Here is a 16,430-nt window from a genome sequence, read left to right on the forward strand (position 1 = left end):
ACTTTCCTTTAACTGTTTTCAGTCAGGATGAACACATGTTGCAGCATGCTATAGAAACCAATCTGCCTCCTGTCATTTTCCTGCAAACAAGAAGTGCAATAATCCAAGATTAGAAGTCTGAGATTAATGCTATGGTGCGTGCAGAGACTGGTTATTACCAGGAAGGACTTGCTTCTCTAAATAACTCAATTCCTTGTTTCCACAGTGCAAGGACCATTGCAGTCCCAACGATGTTGTGTACCGCATTTGTAAATTAAACTGAAACTCCAGGCAAATATGGAAATCCTAGTTTCAGTCTAGCTATGTATTTAGTCCCACATCATTAAAAGGAATGTATTGTATAATGAGTCTTCATTATGTTTTATTTATCACATTAAGGATGAAGATTTATATTTACAGTTAATAGGTGGTGAGTGTGAAGCCGCAGAGCTAAATACCAAGCCTTTTGTACTACTACATTATAAATAGGTTACATTGAGACCTGAATAGCTGGATATGAGATTGCACACAGTGAAATAACTAAAAAATAGGATAACCACCTCTCCTTTTAGAAAGGGGTATTGACTATTTTTTACATCTGAAGAAGCAGTCATTAAGTGCAGGGCTAGGGCTGAACTTTCTGATGAGAAAGTTCAGTATGCACTGGAAAATACCCTACGATGGAAGCGCCCATGTTATATGTTAATCTATAACCTAAAAATAATAGAAAACAATTAACAGTTTTTAAATAGTATATGTTAGAAAAAAAAATAAAATGAGCATAAATCATTACAATTTGCGGTATAATAACTGCCAAATTTATTATTACAGTATCTTCTCATAATCCTCTAAAAAGCTGATACCACCTTAAGGTTGGGAGGTTATGTACTATGATCCAGCCACACAATGCTGTCAATCTTACATTTCTTTAAAGACTAGTTGCTGCAATGGGAGATATTAAGATGGTTTACAGAAATGGTTGAATGATATTGAGGACCTCAGCAGTGTGATGATGCTCATACATAGTCCGGTGAACAAGCAGAAAACACACGAAGCTGTAAAGTGGCAAGAAGTAGCATTATCATCTTGGTTGCTATGCAGTAGAACAGCAGTAGTTTATGAATCAGAAGTGGCTAAACAATTATTTTATTAATACACGAAACAGTTTACATGTATGAATTTCTCCTTTATATGCAGCCTTTTGCTTTTGTAACAGTCATTTGACATAACAAATATACTAGTATCCAGTTTATTGTACAGGCCTGCTGTACTATTCATTATCACTTCCACCTTCTTCCCATCAGCAGACTGCCATTAGGGAGAAGATCTGTTTATTAAATCTCTGTACTTTCTACATTATAGGCTAACTGAAATTCCCTGGCCATGAGAAGCTGTCTTTAATACGTCTAACCTCATTATATAGAAGACATATATATTGTTTCTATAATTGCCTATTTGTATTGCATGTATTTGCTTTTTGGAGTCAAATTTGAGAATACCCCACTATGTTTAAAATGTGTTATAAATGTGTTCCCATTTACACAAAATTATAATTTTTTGTTATTTCGTATCTTTTATATGTCTCTGTTGAGCAGGTGGACAGACGGCAAGCTTATCTGTACAGTTTCATAGTGACAGGAATCTCTGTCCCCATAGAAAGATTAGGGACACTCTGAGCTTCCTCTCATTAACATACAATGCTTCTAGATCTTTAACACTTCATTAGGGCAAACAGTGCTCAAATCTAGTTTACAACTGATATGAGATCTGCCAGCACAGTATAGACAGGGTTAATCATGGTAACCTCACCAGCACCCTTGCATTCCAGAGGAAACTTGAGTTTAGATAGAAACAGTAATATGAGAAAACAAGTATATGTAAGCAACCATTTTTATTTGTTATGCTACATGAATGGGAACATGTAACAAATGTAAAATAGTTATTATCCCAATTTGGCAAAAGTGGAAATACACTTTAACATATGTTTAGTGGGCTAGTAAACAAATGAGTCACTCATTCTATACCTTAATACAGACTTCTTATGGGATGCCATTACCTTTAGGTTTTATGTTAATGACTTGATTTAATGAGGTTGATATTGATTGCTCTCTGCCAAAACCATGATCATCTGCATGAATCCAAGCTGCTCTATTTCTTGGCTGTTTTTCAAATCTTGTTACTAGGTGTATCTATATTTATACCATTGGTAGCATAGTATCTGAGCCAAGTCCTTAAATTGCTGAAAAGTTAAATGCAAGGCTTAGCAGCACCTGAGTAGGCATATAGTCTTTATATGGGAACAGGGTCTATTACAGATGAGAGCTATGGTCTAGATCAGTGGTCCCCAAACTTTCTAAACAAAGATCAGTTCACTGTTCTTCAAACTTTAGGAAGTCCAGACTGTGGACAGTGGTAGAAGAAAATGCCCCGGTGTCAGTGAGTGTAATAGGTGCTCCATCATTAGTGTTAGTGGTGGAATAGTGCCCCATCGTTGGTGTCTGTGAAAGGAATAGGTGCCCCATCATTGGTGTCAATGGGAGGAGGAGGTGCCCCATCATTGGTATCATTGGGAGGAAGAGGTGCCCCATCACTGGTGTTAGTGGGAGGAGTAGTGCCCCACCATTGTTGTCACTGGGAGAAATAGTTGTGAATTTTTGGTGTCAGTGTGAGGAATAGTGTCCGTCATTGGTTTCAGTAGCATAATTGTAAGGTACCTACCCACAAGGCATGGGCAAACATGCTGAAGCAAGGGTCACGTGCATGAAAGTGCGTGGGAAGGTATGCGCGTAATGAACATTGCTGCGTGCAGACGTTAGCATGCATACGTCAATGGCGTCAGATGGCCTATAAGAATCAGTGTGAGCACTAAGCCAGTTGCTGACTGTTCTTCAGCTCTCCCTTGTTCCTGTGCTATCCGTTTTCTGTAACTGTGTTTACCTGTGCACGGCCCTGGCTGACAACTTTGACTCTGCTTTCAGAATTCCCATTTGGTACTTCACCAAGCTCTTGATTTATCTGTGTGTGACTCCGGCCTGTGATCCTGATCCTGCTTCTGACCATCGACTCGGCGCCGCACCCATATATCTGATCCTTCTGTGCATGACCCTGGCCTGTGACCTTGCCCTCGACTAACAGCTAAACTCCACCTTGACCGTGCAACACCTGGGGCCTCAAGTTCCAACAACATCAGTTCTTGTAGACAACATCAGTTTCTGTGGATTACCCTGATCAACGCACGTAATCAGCAGTACAGGGTCCCGCCACACCACCACTTTGTGCCTCCCTGAGTCCTCCCCCTATTACCTATGACCACCTCCAGGGGAGTTGGATTGGTGGTGCAAGAGTAGTCCCCTGCTCAGCTTGGTCTCCAATCAGATACATGACAGAAATGTTAAAAATACAGTATAGAGTTTCTTAATTAGGGCTCCACAAGAGGTCTCCAGGGATTCCACCACCTCTACTGTTGCTGTGGATTACTATATACCCAAACTTGGCTTCAGTATCACCCCTAATGACTATAGTACAGATGTGGCAAGTTTATAACTGCACAACAGTGTATTAAACTGTAATAGCTGAGTGGTGCTGGGCAGACTGATCCCTGTTCTCTTTGCAAGGGAATTTGTACTTTGCAGGGGGAAATCTCCCCTTAGCTTAGTGAATACAGTGAAGCCCTACTAACTTCCATCACCCAATCACGTGCAAGCAAAAATACTGTTTTTTTTTTCTTGCATGTGATTGGGTATTCTTTGCAAAGTAAAATGTTATCACATTCACTAAGCTAAAGGAAAATTCTCTTGGACAGTGCAAATTCGCTTGCAAAGTGAACAGACTAATAGCCGTTAGTAAATCAACCCCATTGCATTAACTACATACAAGGCAGCATAGGGCAGGGAAAGGACACAAGAAGTCAACTATCAAGTGTTCTTGCTTTCATAAATGAACACTCTCACTGGAAAGGGGAGAGAGGGACTTCTGTGGCACACAAGCTGAGGCAAAATACCACTGCATTCTCTACACATCTACTTACGACATGCACAGTTATGTCACAATTTTCACTCATAGTTCACATCAAGGACAGCATAGCAGGATAATAAAGCTGCAGAATCATCATAGCTGACTAGTGACAACATCAACATCCAATGTAACAACCCACAGTAGGTAAAAAACACTGAGGGTTATTTACTGAGACTGGAGCAGACAAAACCTAGAGCAGCTGTGTTTTGCTAAGCAATCAGCTTCCAACTTTCATTTTCAAAACTTAACTGAACAAGGTGAAGATAGACTCCTATTGCTTACTTTGAGCAACTGCTTCAGATTCTGTCTGCTCCAGTTTTAGCAAACTCACCCCACCGCGTCCCTGATCACCTCTCTACCTTCCTGATTACACTCACCTGACCTATAAACATCACAAGAGTTCAATGACAGAGCTCAGACATTTGTATTAAGAAAGGCAAAGCATTGATCAGGAGGAGAATGTTCTGTACCTACAGGATTTGGGTCATGTTGGAGGGTCTGCATCTGCTTTCTATTTACTAGTCCTGAATATGTTTAATATAAAGTTGACTTTGCTGTCTCTCCGGGTAACATATCTCTGATCGTCTCTCAGACAAAACGTTGCTGGCCACTTAATGGTAGCTGGCTTACTATTATGCAGAAATATCTGTTACAATACAAACTACATGTATCCTAAGTGTATTTCTGTGCAATACATGACAATGCCTCTATGGCACTACCTCTACAAATTCTAGAAATGGTGTGCACTAGAGTAAAATTAATATACAGTAATGTTTTCCATACAGAAAGATACTTCTCCAAGGAATCCTATAGTGAAGAATACTTCCAATATATAGCAAATTAGGCTATTTTATTACTGCTAAAGAAAAATAGATCAGCAGTAGAAAATCAATATCTTATATTAACAGAGCATAGCGTTCCCAATTACTTGTGATGGACGTAAGCCCAAGGGGTTCGTGGTTTAGCCGCTGATTATTAATAACATCCAGCCTGACTTTCAATTTGAATTAATTACTGTGTAAATAAACCTGCTGATACAATAGGCAACCAAGCCAAGAAGAAATTAAGAATGACAGAATTGATAGAAGAGAAATAATTATCTATGTAAATAGTGTAATAAGAGAATCTGGCTTCTAAAAGCCTACATTCCATGCAAGTTGAATTGCAAAGTAGCAAAATCAATATATTAAACAGTAAAACAAAAAACAAGAATGTAAAAATAATTTGCTTTTAAAAATGGAGTTATTTTGGGGCCCTTTTTCATTTACGTCCAGGATCCATCAGCCTTCAAATTCATCTAATGAGGTGTTAGTGCAGGGGTGGGCAATTTATTTTCTCGAGGGGCCACATGAGAAACTGGGACACCGTGGAGGGCCGAACCAATTAACGCATGGTACCGCGCAACACACCTACCATGTGTTTTAGTGTGGTAGGTGCATTGCGTTGCCATTCATTTGAATGGTACCACTCCTGGCCACAATGCGATTGTGCCGCAATGCATGTCACCAAAATACCGTGCATTGTGATGCGGTTGAAAAAAAGTAGTGCATGCAACGCACCTGCCGCACTGTAACCGCACGGTAGGTGCGTTGCCTGGTACCAAGCGTTAATTGCACGGCATGGCATAGGTGTGTACCGTGAATGATAGATAGATAGATAGATAGATAGATAGATAGATAGATAGATAGCTAGATAGATAGATAGATAGATAGATAGATAGATAGAGATACCTATATGGATAGGTAACAAATACACCAGGAAAGAGTTCATACTCATGTAGTGCAATAACCCATACCAAGCAATCACAGAAGGGATGTCCTGGAACTGGAAAGAATTCAGAGAAGAGCAACAAAACTAATAAAGGGTGTTTGAGGACCTACGTTATGAAACATGATTGCAAAATTTAGGGGGTTATCCACAAAGCTGCCTTAGGCAGCCGAGTGAATAACCGACCTGAAGTGAAGTGAGCCGAACGCAGTTCGGCAATTCACTTCAGGCTTGTACGGCTGATTTCAGCCGTATATCAGCTGGAATCAGCCGTACATCGGGTGGCTTCGGGTCGGCCAAACATGCTCAGCATGTTCGGCCGACCTGAAGTGAAGAAGGAGTTCGACTCAGCCAATCCAACATCTGGATCGCTGCTGTTCGGCCTATTCTCATAGATGCCAAACAGCAGTGAGTGAATAGCCGAATGCCGCTGAGCTTGGTACCTCTGGTGGTACTGAGCAGAATGGAAAAACAGTCAAAAAAAGTTTTTAAAAAAATAGAAAACGATTGGGCGGAGCTAGCAGTGACTGCTTATGGTTCACTATGTTGCAAACCCAGTAAATTGATATGTATGCTGTTATAGAACTTACATTACGTATTAAAGCATTTGTAGCTGTAACCTTACTTGACATTAGACAAGTTCTCTACCTTCGTAAAAGGTCATTTCTGAAATACCAAATAACAGATTAATTAACCTGTCTACCATACTATCAGAAATGTGTTTTGCAGCTTCCTACTAGAATATTTAGTTTCTGTATTTAGTGCTGTTTATTGTAAAACGTAGCATACTTTTTAGTATGCTCCGACGGGTTCTCAGTGTAATGACAGATGGGCGTCCTTGGTTACCTGGTAACCAGAGACCCCCCATCTATCATTACACACTGAGAACCCGGCGGAGCCGCTGTGATATCACTGCGGCTCCGCCGGTTTCTCAGTGTAATGATAGAACGGCGTCCCTGGTTACCAGGTAACCAGGGACACTGATCTATCTCTGCAAGAGGCCGGAGCCAGCCTTGAGATGACGGCTGGCTCCGCCAATGGCCGGCCGTTCGGCCAGCTTCGAATTTCACCTTGGTTCAGTCGAGCCGAAGCATATGCCTTCGGCTCGACTGAGCCCCTCGGCCAACTTCGGGAGCTGTACGGGCTATTCACTATACTGTACCGAAGGGGTCCTGGGGCCTAAGCTAGCCGAAGGATCAGACGAAGCAACGGGTAGATCCTTCGGCAGCTTAGTGAATAATAATCTTGTTCACTCTGGAAATGAGGCAGTTAAGAGATACAAAATGTTTACTTGTGATGGTATTATCAGTAATAAACTTTTTACTGTAAACTCACTAAAGAAGACTAGAGGCCATCACCTGAAATTGGGGGAAAAAAGGTTTAAACACAAACTGCAAAGGGGACTCTTTTCTGTTAGAACGGTAAAATTGTGGAACTCTCTTCCAGAAGCAGTGGTACATATCAGCAGAAAGTATGGAATCATTCAAAAATTGTTTACATACTTGCCTCAGAGACCATAACATACAGAGGTAGCGGTACTCTTAATGATTGGAACACACACTCACACACACGCACACTCGCTCACAAAGGTAGAACTCGATGGACCTGTGTCTATATTCAACCTCAAATACTATGCAATTGTATATGTAACTATTCAGAATCCATTTTGGTGAAGTCAAAGCAGAAGTACTTCAAGCGATAGCAAACTGCTGTGTGATGGGTGGGTTTTTTTTGCAATAATGTGCTAGTATTCACAGCTTACTTGCACATTATTGCACACTTATAAGTGTGCCCTTCTCCAGGGCTGTTGGATACAATTTTCGGTCCCTCGCTCTGTCCCCTGACATCTCCACCGCTGCCTCTTCCAGGTTCCATGGGAAACCCCTTCGGCCATTGGGTGACCACTGAAGATGCCATGAATGGGCTGAGCGTGTACAATGCATGGTACATGCGCCGGAGAGCGTACACACAAAAAAAAATCACTACAGGAAAGAGGGAGAATGTTTTCGGCAGAAGAGACTTTGTATATCTCTTACCAAAAATCACTATCTCCCAGCAATTCTTTATTTTCCTGACTTAACTTCCACTTTCACTTAAAAGAGAACTATGGGGTAACCTTTTTTTTGCATAGTTTTTTTTAGGGTCACGGGAGGACATATACTAACGTCCTCCCGCCACCCAAAACTCAGTATATAGTGGGCTATTGCCTGCTATATGCTGGGAGCGCCGCAGTGGGGACGGATCCCGACAATACTGTCGAGATCCACCCAACTGGCTGCTTGACAGCGGGCTCTGCCTCTCTAGAGCAAGGAATGAGTGTAATCCACTCACCCCATAGTTCTCCTTTAAGAATAAGTTAAATATTGAATACTGAATAGGGCCTAAGGTATCAACCCACTTTTTTGAGCTTTATCCCCATAGCTGCCAATCTTTTTTTAAATCTGTTAGGTAAGGGCATGTTAATACATATGTGCAAATGCTTATACATTAAAGAATACATGTTTTCAATGTTTCATGCAGTGAACAGACCCTGAGGTATATTCATGCTGATTAATGAAAAGAATGTTGGTACCTGACAAGTTAGGAGCAGGCCACTATACATGTGGAGCAGATAGTTATCCTCCCAGCCTGTCAGTTTCTTTCCCTGCACTGTTCCATCATGGAATAATTGATCCTTCTGGTTCCTATGTTCTTTTTTTTTTTAGTCTTCTTGTTTTAATTTTTTGATTATTCCTCACTAAATCATTCCTACTTTCATTCATTTTATGTCCCACGTTATCTCTGTATTTAGAATGATATTCAGGTTCTAGGTATACTATTTAATCATTTTTTAATTGCCTCCCAATATTGAATCTTTTATTTGCAGTAAACACGTTTGATGTTTTAATTCATTAGGACTTGTTTTGTTTTTTTTGTATCCAACAATTTCTATTCAATTTCCACTCTGTATTGTATATATTGTAATTATAACAGTGTTGTATGAACATCCACTACTAGCATTATCTTTATTGCTAGGATAAGGCAAAGGTCTGCTTCCATGGAGATCAAAGAGGTTAGTTATTATTTCTTTATTTCAGATATTAATTTAGTGCCAACAAATTACGCAGCGCTTTACACACGTGCAGTGTGTAAAGCTCCGCGTAATTTGTCCGCGCCAAATAAATAACTGGGCTATTGCCCAGTCATATCAGTCCCTGCACTCAAGGAACTTACAATTTAAAGTCCCGATTGTACATACAGGGTCAATTTAGACAGGTCTTTGGAGTGTGGGAGGAAACTGGAGTACCTGGAAGAAACCAACACAAGCACAGGGAGAACATGCAGATAGTGTCTTGACCAGAATTCATACCAGAGACTGTCAGTACTGCATGCAGAAGTGCTAACCACTAAGCCATCAATGAATATATCTTGTGCCTGCCGGATACAAAATCAGGTGGTTGAGTCTAGGAGTATTTATTGGTCAGGGTGAGGGTTGCTGTACAACATATATTATTATCTGATCAAGCAAGTGATAAAAACAAAGGAGCAGACCTGTTGCTTAATTCACATATCCTGGAGGCTCCTTGATGAAGATAGTTTTCAGCTTACAACAGTCCAGGGCAGTTAGTATAAATCATGGGACCCCATAGAAAAACTTTGGAGCCCCCAGCTGGGTACACACGGAGTGATTTTTGGCTGATTCAGCAGGAATCGGATGAAATTCGCTCAACTGGTGATCCTATTCCCTTGGCAGAAGTCGATCATTAGATTTACTTTTGCCAAGAGAACATGTTGGCAAATCGTCAGCCAAATGGTGCTTGCAGCCGTTTGGGTATTCTGACAGCAGCTGGTGCCGCTGACAGAATACAATGGAAACAGCTGCTGCTGCCGCTATCTGTTATTTTTTTTAATTCAGCCCGTAGGATGAACAAAACAAGTATAACAATGTATAACCCTACTTAACTCTCTCTGTAGTGACTGGCAGTGTCAACTGTGACAATACGTGTCATTGATGTTAACATGAAGAATGTATCAAAAACATGCAGGAGTAGTGTTGCCAGCATAGTCAGTACTCTACTAGGCAGCAGTGCTGGGGTTAGCTATAGTAGCAATAATAATAACAACCACAATTATATTTTATATTATGATAAAATGAATAATCTTCCTGCACACACTTACTCTTCAACACTAATACAGATTGCTTTAAACTCTTTTTTGTAGAACCACAAACCTCAGTCCTCCTATATGATATACAAGGTGAAACTTTGGGATTTGGGACTGCATTAGGCATACAGGGTTAATGGGTCTGTAACAATAAATATACACTGTTCAGATAGATAAGCAAATGCTTCTTACTGCACAGAGAGAGAGAGCTGTGACTAGATGATCCTGAGGTCTGATGTCAGTCCTTCTATACTGGAACCTTCTATACTGGAACCTTCTATACTGGACTCCCTAATGAACTCCCTACTACCCCCAGGTCCCATAGCAGCTGAGGGGACTGTTATGGCGATTGTTGTGTCACTGCAATAGTCCATATATTCATTTACTTTTGGCTCATGCCCAAATACTCACTACTACATGCAGCGGTTGATGCAATGTTAGCATTCAACTATAAACAGAGCCAGTAGAATTTAAATACATTGGAATCGTGAATGCTTCTGCAAAAAAAAAGAGCCTTTATTCAAAATTAATCTATACACAGACAGTTACCCCAGCCACGAACAATCATTTCATGTGTCAAACATGGGCATCTACAAGTACCTAGCACCGAGAGGCACACAAAATTAAATTTGGTAGTTGGGGAACTGGTGATTTTTGTGGAAGAGTTGGAATTACATTTTATTTTTCTTGTGCTGTTGATATACAGTATATTATTATCTGGTTAGGTGGTTTCTCTGTATAAGACAATTTGTTTTTATTGTATTTAAGTAAAAGGAATCCATCCCCAACAAAATTTGCTTGGACAAGCTGCAGTTTAAGTAAAAGGAATCCATCCCCAACAAAATTTGCTTGGACAAGCAGCAGTTTAAGTAAAAGGAATCCATCCCCAACAAAATTTGCTTGGACAAGCTGCAGTTTAAGTAAAAGGAATCCATCCCCAACAAAATTTGCTTGGACAAGCTGCAGTTCACTAGTAGACAATGTAACAGCTGTCTGCCAGTGTCTGCATTAATGTTACAATGTCATACATATATTTCACTGCAGGTGAACATATTAAATAATATTCTGCAGTGCCTAGGTAGATACTAGTTTCAACACCTCATTCCATGCAGATTAAAACAACACCTGATATTTAACTAACAAGTGCCAAAACTATTTTAATACCCTAATGAACACTTTCCAATAGCTGCATAAATCTAATAACTATAATCACACTTTTACATTGATTCAGTCTGTTCTACATTATTGTGATCACACTTTATATGCAACAGATTGAGTGTATTTTTATTTAGCAGTAACTGAACATCTGCTCTAGATTTGGGTGTCCATTGCTACAGAGTGGATTTACTAAAGGAGTAGAGAGTTCATTTAGCAAAGTGAATGCTCACTTAGGTTAGTAAATAAGTTGAACCTATGTTCACTTTGAATAACCAATCATATGCAAAGGAAATTAAATTAATAAACAGGATTTTGGCGTGCATTGAAGTCAATGGCACCACAGCCACGTCTCCTGCCTGCAGTGCAATCGCCCGCACCGGAACACGTGGCACATCGGTGCCTGCGTTCCAGCCCATTGCGATCTGCAAAAATGCTTTCATTTTTGCTGATTGCACTGGACCAGAAATCAGGCACTGATGCGCCACCCATTCTGGTGCGGGTGATCTCATTGCGGGCGGGGGAAGTGGCTGTGGTGCCATTGACTTCAATGCATGCCAAAATCCTGTTTATTTATTTCATTTCCTTTGCATATGATTGGTTATTCAAAGTGAACATAGGCGCAACGTATTTACTAACCTAAGTGAGCATTCACTTTGCAAAATGAACAGGAATGAAAGGAATGCGATACTGTGCGTTCCAGAGGCTGACGGCTCTGGAACGCACTGTTTATGGTGTGAACCCGCCCTAAGCCAAGTAAATGTTCACTCCTTTAGTAAATCAAGCCAGTCCAGTTCTTAGAAAACTCATGTTATGTGTTATATGACAAATAAAAGAGATGGAAGCAGACAATGTCCAACTTTAAGGCAATAACCTTTAAGATTGCAGATCTATCTCCATTTATTTTCCTGTTAGTTGCAGCAAATCAGTGTAAAACAATAAAAGGTAAGTAACAATGCAGTAGTAAATTGTGACAGTGTAAAATAAGAGTGCTATCTAGAGGTGCTTCTAGGGAAACCTGTAGCTTTAAAAAGGTAACTGTAATATCAGGCTTGAGAAAAAAGAAAACAGTTTATTAACAAAAGCGATACATGAATAACTACTTGTTTCTTTCTGCTGCTGAATGCATGGTAGAGAGCTACTTTGAATAGTCTTTTCTTTTTCAGTTTGCAGCTTGCTTGTACATCGTTAAAACCTTGAGCTGGACCCAATCTTTTTGAGGGGTTTTTATATAAGAAAATGAAAGACCTGTTTGCTGTTGATTGTGGGCTGTACTAGTGTATTCCTCTACATAATAAAACACATTTAATTATTTTTTACCAGTCACTTTATATAACTGAACAACAGCTGGTGCCTGTCATATGCCATACTGCTGCACCCCAGTGTTTGATGTAGTGCTGCAAATGGGATTTATTAACAAGGGCTAAAGTAAAGAGCTTTTGTGAAACTGTGGATTAATAAACAGCAGTGCCTGTAAATTGCACATCCGTAGATCTGGACTTTAAGCCTCTGAAATGTCCTAATTGTTTCCACTTGTGTGAGAAAATTGAATTATGGATGCTGAATACAACCTACTCGATCAGAAAGCATTTTATTAAACCTCTTCACAAAAACTGTTGTTTCCTGATAACCGAACATAGTTATTGTAAAGAAAAAGTAACAGTGACAAGGGTTGGGACAAAGTGTAACACTGCAGGTGTGCTTGCAACAGTCATTTGTATTGCCATAGCTAAACAAAATTCCGCAACTGCTGAAGCATCCTTGGCATTGTTAGAGTTTGTCCCAGGCTCTGTCACTCCCCCTTTTAAATAATATGTTAAACTGCATGTAGACATAGAAAAAAAAATAAAGTCTGGAATAAACATAGGACATAATGTCCTGAATAATTTCATTACACATATTAACCACATACAATTAGAAGAATACAGTATTTTTCATTAAAGCGATCCCTTCAAATATGAAATATTGACTACAGTGAGCAAGATAACATGACATTACTCCCTGAGATGTTCTAACAAAACATTCTTGTTGGTGACAGCATAAAATACCACTTACGCAGACTGGGTATAAGCATTCCAGGTATTCAGTTATACAGAAACATCCTGCCTCTTGTCCACTGCATGACTATAGATTACATAATTGATCTGATAGCTTATCACTGGGGGATATCTGCAAATTAAGAATTCTACTAATTAACAGTAATTTATAGAGTGTGGTGGCTGGTTACATACAGTTAGTTTTACTGGCTTAATATAGCTTTGCAGAATATTGTCTTTCTTCATCTGTCACTGCATGCTGGTGGCATTCTAAAGGTCCTGCAGATGTGAATGGAGTGATTGTCTCTAGTGATATCTCAGCCTCACATTCAAACTGAACACCAGCAGGCAATAATAAGTTCTTTTGGCTCCTATTCCCATGTGAATTGGATATAATAGACACTCTGTCAAAACAATGCCCCTCCAAGTCCTCCTGATCTTGAGTCACCACATTGGGAAGCTGAGAGTTGTTGAAAGTTACTGGTATATCCTTCTGGAAGGTGGTGTCATGGTGGTAAGACACCAGTTCATTGCTGAAATTTACAGCTTCTACATTTGTGCTAGAACAGAATCTATTACATCCCAAAATGGTGGTGAAGGCTTTTCTAAAATCGGCATTAAATGCATAGATGACAGGATTTAAAGAGGAGTTCGCCCATCCGAACCAGACAAATATACTAAAAGTGGTCTCACTGACACAAGGGGGCTCTGGGTCACTGTCACTGGGGAGATCAACGTGGCAGAAAGGGACCATGCAGTTCAGAACAAAAAATGGCAGCCAGCAGAACACAAATACCCCCATAATGATAGACAAGGTCTTCAGGACTTTGGTCTCCTTCCTAAATGAGGTCTTCAAGGAGTTGTCATGATGACAGTCTGGGTGGCAGCTCTGAGCGTGCTCTACAGCTTTTTCCAATGAAGAAATCCTTCTGATTTGAGTCTGTGCTATCCTGTAAATTCTGGTGTAAGTCCCGATCATGATGACCACAGGTATGTAGAAGCTTATTAGGGAAGACGCTATGGCATAAGTCCGGTTGAGGCTGGAGTCACAGTTCTCTGTCTGGTTGGTGGTATCACGCTCCATATCAGTCTCTTGGGACTTATGCCAGCTAAGTTGCACAGGTATAAAGGATATAAGGATGGATAAGGTCCAGGCTACACCTATCATGACGAAAGCTACTCTCTGAGTCATTTTTCTTTCATACCTGAATGGACTGGCTATAGCCCAGTAGCGGTCCAGACTGATGATGCACAAGTTCAGGATAGAAGCTGTGGAGCACATTATGTCAAAGGCGATCCAGGTGTCACAGAAGTCTCCAAACAGCCAATACCCTGCTACTTCAGTGACTGCCTTCCAGGGCATCACCAGCAGAGCTACAAAGAGATCCGACACTGCCAAGGAGATGACAAAGAAGTTGGTCACCTTGGACCTCAGGTGTCTGAACTTGATGACAGCCAGGCAAACCAACGTGTTTCCCAGAAGGGTGGACAAGATGAGCAGGGACAACAGCAAGCCCGTCAGGGCTCGGAGGCTCAAGTCTGTGCCAGCCACATCTAGATCTTCGTTCAACACGTGGATGGTGACATTGAAGGAGGAGAGGTTTTCCATGAGGTGACCACCGGGCTCCACTTCCCCAGAGCTCCTGGTACAGTCAGCGAGCACCATAGCAAAGCATGTTGACCTCTAAATGTAAAATCTCCAGCCAGTTCTAGCCAATTCAAGTCTCTTAACAGTACATTTTGGCTATTGACAGTTAGTAAAGAAGTCATTAGCAGCCTCTTATTTGATCAGTTCTTGCAAGGATCCCGTTTAGATGAAGGCAATAGCAATTTATTCCCAAATAAACACAGAGGTTAGCACATAATCCACAGAATACAAACAAGTTAAGTATTTAAAGAAAATGTAATTCCCCATTGATTCCATAAAGTCATAAGAATCCAGCGGTTCCCTGAGATGTGTGCTGTGTTCAGCACCTGGACAGCTCCTAGAGGTGGTCTCCATCCTTTGCTGAATGGACGAGATGTAGCAGCGTCCTCCACTGGTCAGTCTCTCCTATACTCGTCAGGTGTCCTCCTCGCTGGCTGCATCACCCCCTCGCTGGGATTATCAATCACATACTGGCTGCTACAGAAATGCTCATGACTGAGGATTGGGCTGGTTTAAAAATAGATCCCTAGTCATCTTCAGTGGAGCAGGTTCTCATCTATACGGAGTGTGTTTCGTGTAATCTCAGCACAGCCAGAGACTCTACTAGTGTGTAATTCTCTCATTCATTTCACAATACTGTTTTTTTTTTGTATTTTCTGACATAAATTAACCCCTTTCACTTTCATTGGTATAGGTTGTAAATCAGTGGAATATAGGACACAGCTCTTAGATTTATATTCACTTATTATAGCATTTGAAATAATATAAGCTCATGAAAGCAAATAATGTAAACCTTAGCATTTATAATGTTAAGACTAAGAATCAGTACATGAATATAATCAGTTGGCCAGAAAGTGAGTGTATCTAGAAGGATGTCTACTATAGATAAAAGGGGGGCGGGGGACTGATATGTACTGAATGTATTACTGACGTTCGGCTGTATACCGTTTTGAGCTGTAGGTGGCAGTGTAGTGCAATGATAGTCTCTCTATATACATGCTTATCTAGGATACACAGGACGTTCCTTTCTATATATGTTTCCTTTTCAATGCTGTATTCACATGTAATATCCTTCTAAACTAGTAAAAGTTAATTCAGCATTCCTCAAGATCTCAGTGCTTCATCTAAACAACAAAAAGACCATTAAAAAGCCATAGGCAAATAATATTTAGGGGTTCGTCAGTTTAAAATCCACTTCATGATCCAGTTTTGGCAAGAGCAATCCTAGCATCCTTTGCAAGAAACAGGTTGTGTAGCTGTCACACTCGCACCCGGCACCTCCGGCCTCTCCAGCGACGCGTCGCGGCGGCCGTGACGTCATGCGGGGCTCCGCCCCCTGACCGCGGCTTCCTCTCATAACCGCAGCGGAGGCAATCACTCGGCGTTCAGTCAATGTGGAACGTCGAGCATTGTCTTCCGCTGCTTCCACTGAACCCGACCGGCTCCCCATGCTCCACAGCCTGGATCTCCTCTGGGACACGTCCCACCACTACAGAGCCACTCAGCCCTTGCAGGAAGGAGCGATTTCTCAACATAGAGAACCACAACCTGTGCTATTGCCTAAATCCATCCATACTGCTGGAGTATTGCCTGTCTGTGCTTTGCCTAATAGACCCATACTGCTGGGGTATTGCCTGTCTGTGCTTTTGCCTAAATAGAACCATACAGCTGGAATATTGCCTGTCTGT

The 16,430-nt window shown here is 40.9% G+C and overlaps 1 protein-coding gene across 1 annotated transcript; it reads right to left on the bottom strand.

The window, feature by feature from the left end:
• Window positions 1–13,305: 13,305 nt before the first annotated feature.
• On the bottom strand, window positions 13,306–14,715 carry LOC108792009 (D(1C) dopamine receptor). The gene has a single exon (XM_018562675.1). The coding sequence runs from the start codon at window positions 14,701–14,703 to the stop codon at window positions 13,306–13,308; it is 1,398 nt and encodes a 465-aa protein (XP_018418177.1). The 5' UTR covers window positions 14,704–14,715.
• Between the last annotated feature and the right edge of the window lie 1,715 nt (window positions 14,716–16,430).

Source organism: Nanorana parkeri, unplaced genomic scaffold, assembly GCF_000935625.1.
Source record: "Nanorana parkeri isolate BGI_ZX_2015 unplaced genomic scaffold, ASM93562v1 scaffold590, whole genome shotgun sequence".
NCBI lineage: Eukaryota > Metazoa > Chordata > Amphibia > Anura > Dicroglossidae > Nanorana > Nanorana parkeri.